Raw genomic sequence first — 12,809 nt, forward strand, 5'->3', positions numbered from 1 at the left:
CAGTGCAGGAAGAGGCAAAAAAAAACACTGGGCTTATCTGAAGCCTCCACCTAGAGACAAGATTAATATAAAGAAATAATATGACTACATAATGAGTGATAGTGATAGTGATAGTGATAACAAACAATTAGGACAAGATATATATAATAACAACAATAACAATACAGTAAATATATCAAAAAGGTGTGTGTGTCTGTTGCGTGGAAGTGTATGGTTAGTGTTTGTGAGGATGATATTGATTTAAATATCTATAAAGAGTTCTGGGCAATCGTAACCAAACAACATTGTGAGTGGGAAAAAATAAAAAACATAAAAACAGATACATGGACAACATGGGGAAAAGCAATTACAAAACAGCAATTAAATGACCCTTTAAGCGACTTTTGAAACATTTGACAGATGAACAGTTTTTTGATAGATGTGAAAAGCTACTCCATAATTTGGTTCCCCTAAATCTTATCGAAAATTGACCTCTACTAGTGAGGAATTTAGGAGGATGAAGATCTAGAGACTGACGGGTTGAGTAAGAATTTGTTTTAAAATAGGTCTTGAACTGCTCAGGAATGTTTCCACCATAAAGTATCTTATAAATAAAAACACATATTTGAGAAATATTGATATCATAAATAGTAAGAATCGGGAGTTTCTTAAATAGAGGAGCGGAGGAGATGTGTGACTTTGATCGAGTTGCAATCCTCGCAAAACGTTTTTTGGAGAACTCAAATTTTAGTTTTTAGACTCTCTTTTCTTTTCTCCTACTCAGTCCCAGAGGTGCAATGGCCACATTCTCCTGTCTCTTTAATGACTGTGGGTGAACAATCAATATTCTGCACACCTCCAAACATAGCACAACACCCACTTTGTGCTGAAGATTGAATTCTTAGAGTGAGGGAATAAGACAGGTGTGAGGGAGCGTGAGTTTGTAAAGCTCTTGGTAGAATACTTCTGTCCCTTTTTACAACTTGTTAAGCTGAACGTGGACTATTTTAGGAGTAGATCATGTGAAAGATGTGCTTGGGTTGGTTTTTGCTCTTTTCCTCAGACAGCTTGTCAGAGAGAAAAGAGCTTTCTGGTCTCCTGGGTGATAATTAGAGATGAATAAGCCAGGACAAACAGCAGGGGGCGCAATTATCTGTTTTCCAGTGGTTATGCCACTGGCAGGGCCATCTTAGAGGAGATACATCATCTTTAATACCAAGTAGGTTACACAACTTAATGAGAGGACATTAATGCCTCAGCTGCATAAATAGCACCTGATGTGTCCAGGAAGGAATCACAGTCAAAAGATGGGCATCATGTAAAGATACATTTTGTCAAATCTGTTTATCTGAGTCACCACACAGGATGACATCAGCCTTTGCTGTGGACCAGACGTGATGGTGAATGGTTTTCTGTCATAACACAAGCATCCAGACCGACTGAGACACACAGGCACCGTCTCTCTTCCAGTACGGAGTGGAAAGAGTCTACCCTTGTTTTACAGCGTGTCAGAAGATGAGAGGAAAAGGGAGGTTGCTGCTTTTATCGAGGGCAGAGGTGGAGGGGAGAGGTTCGGCTTTGATGGCCCACTACACAGTCTGTGTCTGAGCCCTGGGAGAGTTGTGGTGGTGGTGGTGAACAGCAGCTGTTCTTCCCACATTCCTGGAGCTTTCTATCAACCGTGCTTCCTCCTCCTCTGCATAAAACCTCCCTTTGTTGTCAAACAAAATGCTCTAAAAAAGAAAAACTCTAGACAAAAGACTGCTTTCCTGAAGTGGGAGAGATTACTTACTAATGACTCATCAATGCATACAAGCCTTCATCTCCAAAACACAGTGGAATAATGACTGATGTAGCATATGGGCAGATTAATCATGTCCGATATAATAAAAGATGACAGTCTTGTTTACAAGAAATTAGAGGTGGTGGATTGGCAGCCAGGAGAAAAACCTGGGGCAATATAATGAAAATGAATTCAAACTATTGTATTTTTGACTTGTTCCTGTCGTCTTCTTCTTGCAGAGCACCCCTTACCAAAAGGAAGTTTATTCAAGTGTGCCATTAGTATACTTCTTTTAAACTTAACATAAAGAGAGAATACTTGAGATTACTTTTTATGTACTAATCAGAGATATACTTAACTAAAGTATACTTGGCTTATACTGACAAGTATACAGAAAAGTCTAAGTCTACTTGGCTTATAGGCCTACAGAAAGGTATACTTGGCTTGTAGTTGTGCTTACTTTTTGATAGAGTAGCCTATTAAAGTGTGTGATGTTTTCCTTTTGTTTCACTTAGTCCTACACCTTTTGACCCATGTGTTACGCTCCCTTTTTTCTGTTTTCCACATGCGTATCAGACATTTAAATGACAAAAACAAGCCACAACTTAAATGTTAAAACAGTGCCAACATCACTGCCTTAATGTAGTTTCTGCACCACCTAGAGGACAAAGTAAGTACAGCACTTTCTTTTTATGTGTTGCCTTTATTTGTTGCTCTTATTATTATTATATATATGTATCTCTCAGCAACCAGGTATAGTACCATCCATGGATCGTACACCTGACTGTAACAGCTAGCAGCAACATGCTTCGAGGCTGCATGTTGCGCTTGTGTGTGGGTCAACAGCAGGGCTGGTTGCCAAGTGACAAATTGTGAGTTTATTGTGAGGCTCCAGTCCAGAGAGGAGTTTGCACAATGTGACAAAAGTGGGCCAAAGAGGGGGGCTGTGATTTGTTTTTCAGACATTTCAGAGCTTTAAGTAGGCTCCTCTTAGAGTTCAGTAGTTCTTCCCAGCAGGAATTCTTGCAAAGTGGCTGAACTCAATTTTGAATTCAACCCCTTTGAGGTTTTACTTAACAAAAAGACAATACTTATTTTACAGGAGGCTTTAAAAAACACTTTAAAATAAATAACCGTCTAAAAAAGCAAACATTATTTTCTTTGAGCCCCTTTCTGAAAGGGCAACGTGGAGTGGAAGAGAGGAGCTCATCTACACTATGTCTCTGACACACACACACACTCACACACACACACTCACTCACACACACACACACAGTTGGCTGTTGTTGGCTGTGACTGGGGTGCTGTGAGGAGAGTGGGGCTCAGTGTGACCAGGCAGAGGCCAGTGTTGCAGGCAGGCAGGCAGTGGAGAGAGTGTTGAGCCGCAGAGACGTGCCCGGGTTGGATAAACCATGCTCACTGAGTGGGAGAAAGACTCTGCCCAGGACACAAGATGAAGGTAGAGAGGAAGACCTCCTCTACAGGCGACAGTTTTACTGACGTTCCTCTGCTACTGACGCTCTTTGGCCTCCTCCTCCTCCTGCTCTTCACAGGTAAGCTCAAACATTTATTAGGCTATCCAGAAGGTTAAAGGATATCCCTGAGACTGTGCTACCTACCTCAGATGGCAACAAAGCAAGTGGATTTTAAATTAAATTGTTATATTCTGACAGTTTCTTAACGAGCAAACCAGTAATTATCATTTCAATTAACATCTTTTTTTACAATTGTCCTATTTTACGGTCTTTGTGTCACTTAAAAAGCAGTTCAAAACTCAAATTCCTGCTCCTTTTGAAGTGAAGTTAATCCAGGTTAAGTTAGTCCCTGATGTTTTTTCTTGTCCTTGTGTTCAACCACGGTCTGGCGGCACAATGGATTCGTTCATGGGTGGTGTTCTCTACTGGGCCCCCATCCCGAGCTCAAAGGAGCCTGGAGTGTCCTTTGTAGGTGTGTGAGGAGGGGATGTGTAGGTTAAGTGTGATGATATCGGTGAATAGGACAGGACCTGCTTTTTTTTGGAGCGTGGGAAGCGTTGGATGAGTTCATTTGAGGGGTAAAGTGATGTCAAAAGTTTAGTATGTGGTGGCAAAAATGTGTGATTTAATTTCATGACCGGTACCATGTACCCAGTTTACCCAACCAGGCCAGTTTTGGTAGAATCACTGGACCCAGTGTCTATCTCCAACTTCACCAGTGACAAAGACTCACTCTCTTTCTCTCCCTCTCTAACGCTCTCTCACTCTTTTCAAGGGAGGAAACTAGTTCCAACAATCATGCCCTTTGTTTTATCGCCTTGGCAACCCCTGTCAGGCGGACCAAATGGTTACCACGGCAATGAGGCGATGCCCTGCTAACTGCCTCACTGCAAAGAATGGCGAACAGTGCCGACTCTCTCTCTCCTCCCTCTCCTCTAGGTTGATCATTCCATCACTGAGGACTAACAGTAGGATGCCCCCACAGGCTCGCTGCCAGTGTTTAGACCTCCATGTGTCCGGCCACAGCTGAGTTATAGGAACCTCCACTGGGAACTTAATAGCTTTGCTGTGTTTGGTTTCCAAGACAGAGCTCTTCCATAAAGGATGAAATGTGGCTCACACTGTAATACCTTATCCCTGTGGGAGGTGGAGGATAATTGGGGAACACAAATCAAAATTAGAGTATTACTTGTTCACTACGAGGGGTCATGAGGAATTCCTGGGGGGGAGTTCTGAGAAACGGATCAGTGGTTAGTGAAAAGCAACGCGTGTGCATATGAGTTTGTTTGCGTGGGTAGCATACAGTAAGCTGACTAACGGTTGCCTTAAGGCAAATAAGCAAAGAAATATATTCATCAAGTCTGCAACCAAGAAAAAAAACATATTGGACTAAGGCCTAAAGAATGAAAGCCCTTTGTGACAGCATCAAGGAATACAAAAATTTAATTTATTACAATCATCATATACTGTACATACAGGTACATACATGAAATTTGACCTCTGCATTTAACCCATCCTAAGCATTTAGAGCAGAACCCGGAGAGAAACTTGGGGTTCAGTGTCTCGCTCAAGGACATGCAGATAGTAGGAGCCAGGGTTTGAACCGCCAACCTGGTTTTAATTAACTACAGAAATCAAATAAAGTAAAGTGGAGTAAAAAGTACGCAATTTTAATATATAATACCACAATGGTGGGAACTATTAAGTCTAAAAAATATGAAATTAAATACCTTAATATCGTACTTACAATGCATAAATGTTCTTTGTTATTGTACAGGGCCGTTGTATCCATGCCCCATTGCTGTTCTGAATTTTGTATGTGTGTTCTTGTAGTAATAATAGTAATTAGTGTAGCAGTAATTAGTCCTCACTGTGTGTTGATTTTTCTGATCTCTGCTCGCTGGCGGAGCAACAGAGGCTGCAAAGTGACTGACTTTTGTTTTCTCTGTGTCCCCCAACAACCTCGTAGTATCCCTGTATTCTTCTATATCTGCTCCTCAGTTCAAGACCTTATTACTGTCTCTTTGTCTTTTTTTTCCAGGTGAGGTGTCAGGGGTGAACGTGACCAGCCAGACCCCGGTGGTGAGGGGCACGGTGGGCAAAGAGGCCCTCTTGTCAGTCAGCTACTCCAGCAGCAGCTCGGACAAGCCTGTGATTAAGTGGCAGCTGAAGAGGGACAAGGAGAAACCCATCACCGTCGTGCAATCCATAGGGACAGATGTCATAGGCAACCTGAGGCCAGAGTACCGCCACCGTATCCTGGTGTTTGAGAATGGGTCACTACTGCTGCACAACCTGCAGCTGTCAGACGAAGGGGCGTACGAAGTGGAGATCTCCATCACAGATGACACCTTCACTGGAGAGCACAACGTTGAGCTCACTGTGAATGGTATGCAGCAGAATGACCTTCCTTTTAAAGAGCAGGACTCTGAAGAGGAGTTATGAGCTAAAAGAAAATCAATAGAAGTTGAAAAATACATTATTTTTCCCTAGAGAGTGTAATTTGAAGTTTAGTTATTCAGAACACGATACAGAGTGATTCATAGTGTTGGTGGTGCTCTTTTTAAGACACATGGGTTTCCACTTATCATGCTCTTATATAACTAAAGGTCAACCACCCTCTCAGATCTTTGAATATTCAATCTCAAGCCTTTGTCCTGTCCCCCCCCTTCAGTCCCCGTGTCCAAACCTTACATCCAGATGATGGCCTCGTCCGTGCTGGAGTACAGCGAGCACTTTAACCTCCACTGTTCCCACGACAACGGCACAAAGCCCGTCTACGCTTGGCTGAAGGGAGGCAAGGTGCTGACCAATGACACTCGTCTGCAGCTTTCACGCGACCAAAAGGTGCTGACCATCTCACGCGTTGTGATGTCAGATGATGACATTTACGCCTGCACAGTGGAGAACCCCATCAGCAGCATGAAGAGCATGCCTGTCAGGCTCACTGTCTACAGTAGGTGGCATGTTACACCGGTAGGATCTCAAGTTATACACACTTACATTGAGGATGAAGAAGTGATGGTATGGTAACATCAGATTAGTTTCTAGCAGAGGTGGATCAAGTATTCAGATCCTTCACTTAAATAAAAATAACAAATACTTAACTACAAGTAAAAGTCAATAACGTGTAAGCAGCAGTGGTGGAAGAAGTACGCAAATCTTTTACTTAAGTAAAAGTAGCAAGTATTAGCATCAAATTCTACTTAAAGTACCAAAAGAAAAAGTAATCATGATGCAGAAAGGCCCATTTTAGAATAATATAATATAACCGAATTATAATTATTGATGCATTAATGTGTTCATCTCTTTAATATTGCAGCTTGTAAAGGGGTAGCAAATTATTACTATTTTATATATATATATATATATATATATACATATATATATATATATATATATATATATGCTGAGTAGCTTAATAATAATACATCATAATGTATTAGTTGATAAATATGTTCTATTAATAATCAAAATCTTCTTATAAACTAGCAACTAATGTTGTCAAATAAATGTAGTGGAGTACAATATTTGCCTCTGAGATGAAGTATAAAGTAGCATAAAATGTAAATACTCAAGTAAAGTACAAGCACCTCATAATTGTACTTAAGTGCAGTACTTGAGTGAATGTACTTAGTACATTCTACCGCTGGTAAGCAGCATTTTAATGTTGTAGCTGGTTGAGGTAGATTTAATGTCAACTATTTTACGTACCGTTGGGAAGTTAAATCTATAAAAAAAAGTCATATTTTATGAGATGATAATATGTTTTGTATAAAAAAAAAATCTTAATTTGCGAACTTACAAGTAACTAAAGGTGTCAGATAAATGTGGTGAGGTAGAAAAATGAAAAATGATTATGGACACTGTGTGTATTTCAGCTCCTTGTTCAACAACCATCCATTTTTTCACTAGAAGCAATTATCATCTCATGCTGCCCCGTACACATGCATGCCTTTCTCTCTAACAATGTTGTTTACAACAAGTGCAAACTCAGGCTGTGAGCGCAGCACAGTTGGCCCAGAGAGGCTGTTAATGGGCGCCAGCATGTCAGGCTGAGAGAGAGAGAGAGGGAGAGGCTGTCTCTAATCCAATGAATGGACAGTTATTTATGAGGAGGGAGCAGAAAAAGAAGGCAGGTGGGGAGAACGCTCTGCCTCAGTGGACCTCAGTAATCCTGACTTCATTATCTACTATGATGTGTTGCATGAAGAGACAGCTACAGGCCCTCAGACTGCTCTCCATTGCCTCTGCATGCATAGCAGCACGGCACAAAGTCTCAAAGTGACTACCCTAATGTGCTACTCCACTGCACCTTATTCATGCCAACACACTCAAAAGACTTGGCAAATGTATTTCCGTGAAGACACAACTTCAGCTAATCCTGCAGACTTTACTTCTCCACAGTCAAAGAGAAACATAGGAATAGGTTGACAGAGATTTTGCATACAATAAATCTAAAGCTTTGAAGTTATATGTGAAGCAAAGGTGCAAGTTAGTGGCTCAGTGTGAGGGAAACTGCATTGTCCTGCTGTTACTGACATAAACCTCTCCATCGCTCTTTCTTTCTTTCTTTCTTTTCTTTGTGTCTATCACTCTGGTTTAGGACGGAGCTCGCTATACATCATCCTGTCCACCGGGGGCATATTCCTCCTAATCACCCTGGTGACAGTGTGTGCCTGTTGGAAACCATCCAAGTGAGAGCAGCTACTCTTTCTTCTTGGTCCTCCTTCCTCTCTCTCTCTCTCTCTCTCTCTCTGTTTCCCTCTCTCTCTCATTGGCTTTTATATTGCACTTGAGGATGTGACTAGAATCTCAAGTATAGCTCAACAGTTTCATTATACTCTGAACATTTGGTGGAAAAGTAATAAACACAGTGACCTATAGCTTATAATTACCATTTAGCAGTGTGTGTTTTTCCTGCTGTAGAAAGAAGCATCGACCCGTCCCCCAAAGAGCTCCCATCTACATGGATCAGAGTGAAAATGGCCACGATGGTGAGCAACTATTACAGTTGATCATCTTTATATATGCGTACAATGCATTATATTGTAATTAACATTTATAAAACATAGCAGAATGTCAACCAATACTAAAAGAAATATATATGTTTTGCAGTTGATGTTGTTCCCAAACCGACTACACTTGGTCGAAGGAGCCCCATGCCTCTTTATGTTCTCAATGAAGATGTAAGTCACTCTTTTATTGCCAGCATTTCCATGTAGGATCTATATGAGCCATTGACAGCTTTACAATGAAACAAGAGTCTACACAGCCATGCTAGCTGCTCTGTGAGGGTCGTGTCTAGAAGGTTACATGTAAATTGTGATGGTTAGGCATTGACCTTGAATGGTTACGGTTGGGATAGGTCGTTGGGCAGCGAGTCTCACGAGAGTTTTTGCAAGTTTTTGCAAGTTTTCGCAATTTGAGGGTTACCTTCTAGACACGACTCTCTGTTAGGCTGTACTTGGGCACAGTGGTTCTTTCAGCTAAATGCTAACATCAGCATGCTAACATGCTCACAGTAGCAATGGTAACATGTATATCATTTGTTAATTAGCACTAAACACAAAGTACAATACTACATTTGTTTTTCTTTTAGTTTTGCAAGTAATTAATCATCAGAAATTGAATTGTTGTCCAGATGATGGTGCTAAATTAGAAGTTCAGCTATCACCAAAGTTGTTGCAATTTATCCTGGGAGGCATGGATGTCTGTGCCAAATGTCATGGCAATCCACCCATAGACTGTATATAAGAAGTGGACGTAGTCACCGTGACATCACCCATTGGGTTGTTGACTGCCATTTTGAAGCCTCGATTTCGGCCTTTTGGCCATCTCCATCTTGGCTTTTTGCAACCAGAAGTGACAACTGAACGCTGAATAAGACATTTTTTAGGTGACCAAAATGTTACAATTAACTTTCATGAACTGTGAAAGGGTTAAAATTTTAAGACAATAAAATGGACAACACCTATACCAGACAACGCCGTGATAGCAACCTGTCAATCACAAGGTAGCCACGCCCTAAAGCATACCCTGCTATATGGACGATTTGATTCTAAATGGGACCATAATTTACTAAATGAACATCATGCTGTATTGACGAAGACTTGAAACTAGTGATTGAGACCATAAACTCATGTTTACAATGTTTACTGAGGTAATAAATCAAGTGAGAAGTAGGGTCATTTTCTCATAGACTTCTATACAATCAGACTTCTTTTTGCAACCAGAGGAGTCGCCCCCTGCTGGCTATTAGAAATAATGCAAGTTTAAGGCACTTCAGCATTGGCTTCGCTTTTCAGACCCCAGAGTTGCCCACTGAATCCACCCAATGGTTGTCAAAACATTTCACCAAAAACCACAAATGTTAACCTCATGATGGTGCTTGAGGAAAAAACAAGGGATCACAAAAGTCATTGGGATTCATCCTCTGGGCACCACGAATGTCTGCAAAGTCTTTTGTGCTAATCCATCCAATAGTTGTAGTCCAAAACATTTCCCTAAAAGCCAAAAATATCAACCTGCTGGTGGTGCTAGAGGTGAAGTCAAGAGATTACCAAAGTGATTATGATTCATTATCTGAGGACCAAGAATGTGTGTATACAAAATGTCATCATTGATCATCAGTTGTTGAGATATTACAGTCTGGAATCAACTGATCAACATAGACATAGACCAACAAAGGCCCAGTTAATAGTTTTTTATTTTTATTGTACAAATTATGGCTTCATTAAAATCACAGATAACACCACAGCTGATAATGATTGTAACACATGTATTTTGTTCCAGGAGACTCTGGAGCGTTTGGAAGAATGTTCTGGCAATACTGCCGTCCAATCAGAAATGAGTGTCCCTGCTGTCTACGCTCCGGTCCTCATCCCTTCCACTAACAGAAGTGATCGACCCGTCTGGTCTGCCCCACGCAGATACCCCCGCAGCCCCTCTCCACTAGCACAACCTCTCCCACAACCCATTCCAGGTCCTCCTCTACGCCCCATCCGCTCCCCTGCTCACTCCCCAGGTTCATCTCCACGCAGCTTCAGCCCCATAAGAAAAGTCCGTCCACCAGTTGGCATCCCAACCAGCCACCTGCCTGTAGAGGCAGAGTGTCCAGAACCTTGTGACCAGACTCACTGTCCACCACAGCAGTGACAACTGCTTGGATGTGTGTGTTTCATGCTGTGATATGTAAAGTATATGTGTAGTCTACTGTTGCACACCCTGCCACGAGGATAATGGATCTGATGCACTATAGGATAAGAGATGAGTTCACTTTCAGCTAACTCTTCATATGCCATTATTTATCATCTATTCCCATGGCTATGCACAATATTCCTGTAGGCTTTTGATGATATCCTGTCATATGAAAGCTTATATTCTGTCCACCAGCATGTAGTGTATCATGTATAGGATGCTGAGACAGCTCTGGTATATATTTTGCTTCTTGATGAATTAGGAATTTTTTCCTGGGAATATTTTGATAAATACCTGTACATATGTAAGTTAATAGTTTGGAGTCAGGTTTTTTTTTTTTTTTTTAAACAATTAAACCACAAAGTGTATTCTTATTCAACATTAGGTCACTGTATAACCTAAGGTAATAAAACAGTTCAAATATTTTGTAGTTTGTCATCAATTTTGTAACACTCTCCACCACAACTGTGCCAGAAAAAAAATATTAATTTTAGGTTATTAGCCTTTTTTGATTTCTACAGTACAACTGTAATTTATTTTTAATCAGTGTTTTCAAAAAAGTAATTCCACAAAGTAGAAATGCTTTACCTTCTTTTGTCTTTGTGAGGGAGCTGTATGTGATCTTGAGTATGATCGTAATTCCTTTCTAGTCCATTAGGTGTCGCCCACACATAATTTTAAATACTGTATTTCAATGCACACTTGTTAGGAAAAGATTTACTTCTAAATATATATTAACCTTTACCACTTTTAAACCATATATGTAGCCGTTAACCAATGCTATTTTGGAGTATACTGTGCAAAGTTGTGTTTTATGATTCGGACGTGTTACCACTGTTCTGTCCTTTTGCTGCTTTACCTAAAGACGTCATCCATGAGCAACTGGGTGACTAATGACAAAGTGCCTCTTACTCTTCCAATACTAGACATAGGAAGGTCAACGGGGATCAAGCTGTGCTCTATCTGAATCATAAACAAAAAGTAAAAGGCCTAATGAATATAGAAAATGTGAGCTAATTAACTTCAAGAGGAGGCTTCAAGTCAATGAGGTGTGGTCAGGTCATATTTACAGTCAATCATAGTTTAATGCAGGACATGCAATCATGTAGCCTCCAGCTGATTTTCTATAAACAGACTCTTCTTGATTATAGACAAAACGTTCCTGGAAATAAACAGTATACGGCAACTGTATCCATGCATACGAGTTATGATTACTTAGGGGGTTATTTCATCCTCAGTATACTGCATGTTGTTGTTTTTCCACTGCGCAAAAAACACTGTCAGGGAATAAAAAGACCAAAAAGATTAAAGATTAAAAGATGTGCTGAACGGTTGTGAGATTTGTGAAAGAGTGTACAAATGTGCACACACACACACACACACACACACACACACACACACACACACACACACGCAGTGGCCTGGTCCATCACCATTATCAGGATAATTTGCTCCTTTCAGAGGTCCAGCTGGACGTCTTTTGTCATGAAGATCTGCATGATTTTATTTATTGCTTTTATCCTGAAATGTATCTTCTTCCGTCACTGAAGGTGTGATGAGTCTTGCGGTTGCATAAGCAAATCAGATCCGCCTGTTTTGATCTACGCTTTGCCGTCTTTGTTCTGTTTGAAACCCAATTTATTCCTCGGCACACAGACTCATGAATACACATCACAACATCACACACACGAGCACAGATGAGCAAGCACACAGACGTGCATAATCACTTGCGTGAGTGGAAAATGAAATGTCCTCAGATAATGAAATGATGAATTTTTATTGAGCTTGGAAATTGCTTTTAATCTATTTTGATTTTGTCACGTTTTTTTTAATCGTACAGTCTATCCCATCGTGTTCCGCCTCTCCTCCATGCAGCGTGGCAGAGGAGCTTGGAAGAACCAGGCAGTAATTAGACTCTAGGGAGCAGGATCACATCTGTGTGCATGCAGTTTGTGTGTATGTGTCTGTGTATCTGCAAGCGTGTGGGGAGTAGGTGTCCTATGAGTTGAATAGAGATGATGTATGATGCTCTCCATGTAATTAATTACCTCCTCCTGCTGCCTGGTCCAGCCTTGTCACTATTGTCCTTGTTCACAACCTGTTGATGTGAAATTCCCAGTTCAGGAGGGTGACTTTATTATTGGAAAGCCTTTTTAGTGTCAAGGTCAGGACCTGCAGTAGTCCACAATAGGTAGTCCCCTTGTACAGCACAGGCGTTGATCTTTATGTGGGTCAATAGACGAAAGAAAGAGAGACCAGCGTCTTCTCTGATCCATATTACATGTAATACTTATACTTAATTTGTTTGATATTGTCTGTTTTTCCATATTACAATCATACTATTGCTACATATGTCTACTCTGAACATATCA

At 40.8% G+C, this 12,809-nt stretch overlaps 1 protein-coding gene across 2 annotated transcripts; it reads left to right on the top strand.

Moving 5' to 3' along the window:
* The first annotated feature begins 3,070 nt into the window (after positions 1–3,070).
* Positions 3,071–10,863, top strand: hepacama (hepatic and glial cell adhesion molecule a). Of its 2 annotated transcripts, none has more exons than XM_037774220.1 (7): positions 3,071–3,315; positions 5,279–5,626; positions 5,912–6,193; positions 7,844–7,934; positions 8,146–8,234; positions 8,356–8,426; positions 10,033–10,863. In XM_037774220.1, the coding sequence occupies exons 1-7, from the start codon at positions 3,216–3,218 to the stop codon at positions 10,393–10,395; spliced, it is 1,344 nt and encodes a 447-aa protein (XP_037630148.1). In that variant the 5' UTR covers positions 3,071–3,215; the 3' UTR covers positions 10,396–10,863. The 2 variants fall into 2 exon arrangements, with proteins under 2 accessions (XP_037630148.1, XP_037630149.1); XM_037774221.1 differs by having other exon boundaries at positions 3,074–3,315; positions 8,167–8,234.
* Positions 10,864–12,809: the final 1,946 nt, after the last annotated feature.

Source organism: Sebastes umbrosus, chromosome 7 (assembly GCF_015220745.1).
Source record: "Sebastes umbrosus isolate fSebUmb1 chromosome 7, fSebUmb1.pri, whole genome shotgun sequence".
Lineage (NCBI taxonomy): Eukaryota > Metazoa > Chordata > Actinopteri > Perciformes > Sebastidae > Sebastes > Sebastes umbrosus.

What these genes read in the sequence shown, in the direction of transcription:
- hepacama (XM_037774220.1), top strand. Translation starts at nt 3,216, where the DNA reads ATGAAGGTAGAGAGGAAGACCTCCTCTACAGGCGACAGTTTTACTGAC. An exon ending in GAGTGAAAATGGCCACGATG is followed by an intron (nt 8,235 to 8,355) that starts GTGAGCAACTAT and finishes TATGTTTTGCAG; the next exon opens with TTGATGTTGTTCCCAAACCG. An exon ending in TTTATGTTCTCAATGAAGAT is followed by an intron (nt 8,427 to 10,032) that starts GTAAGTCACTCT and finishes ATTTTGTTCCAG; the next exon opens with GAGACTCTGGAGCGTTTGGA.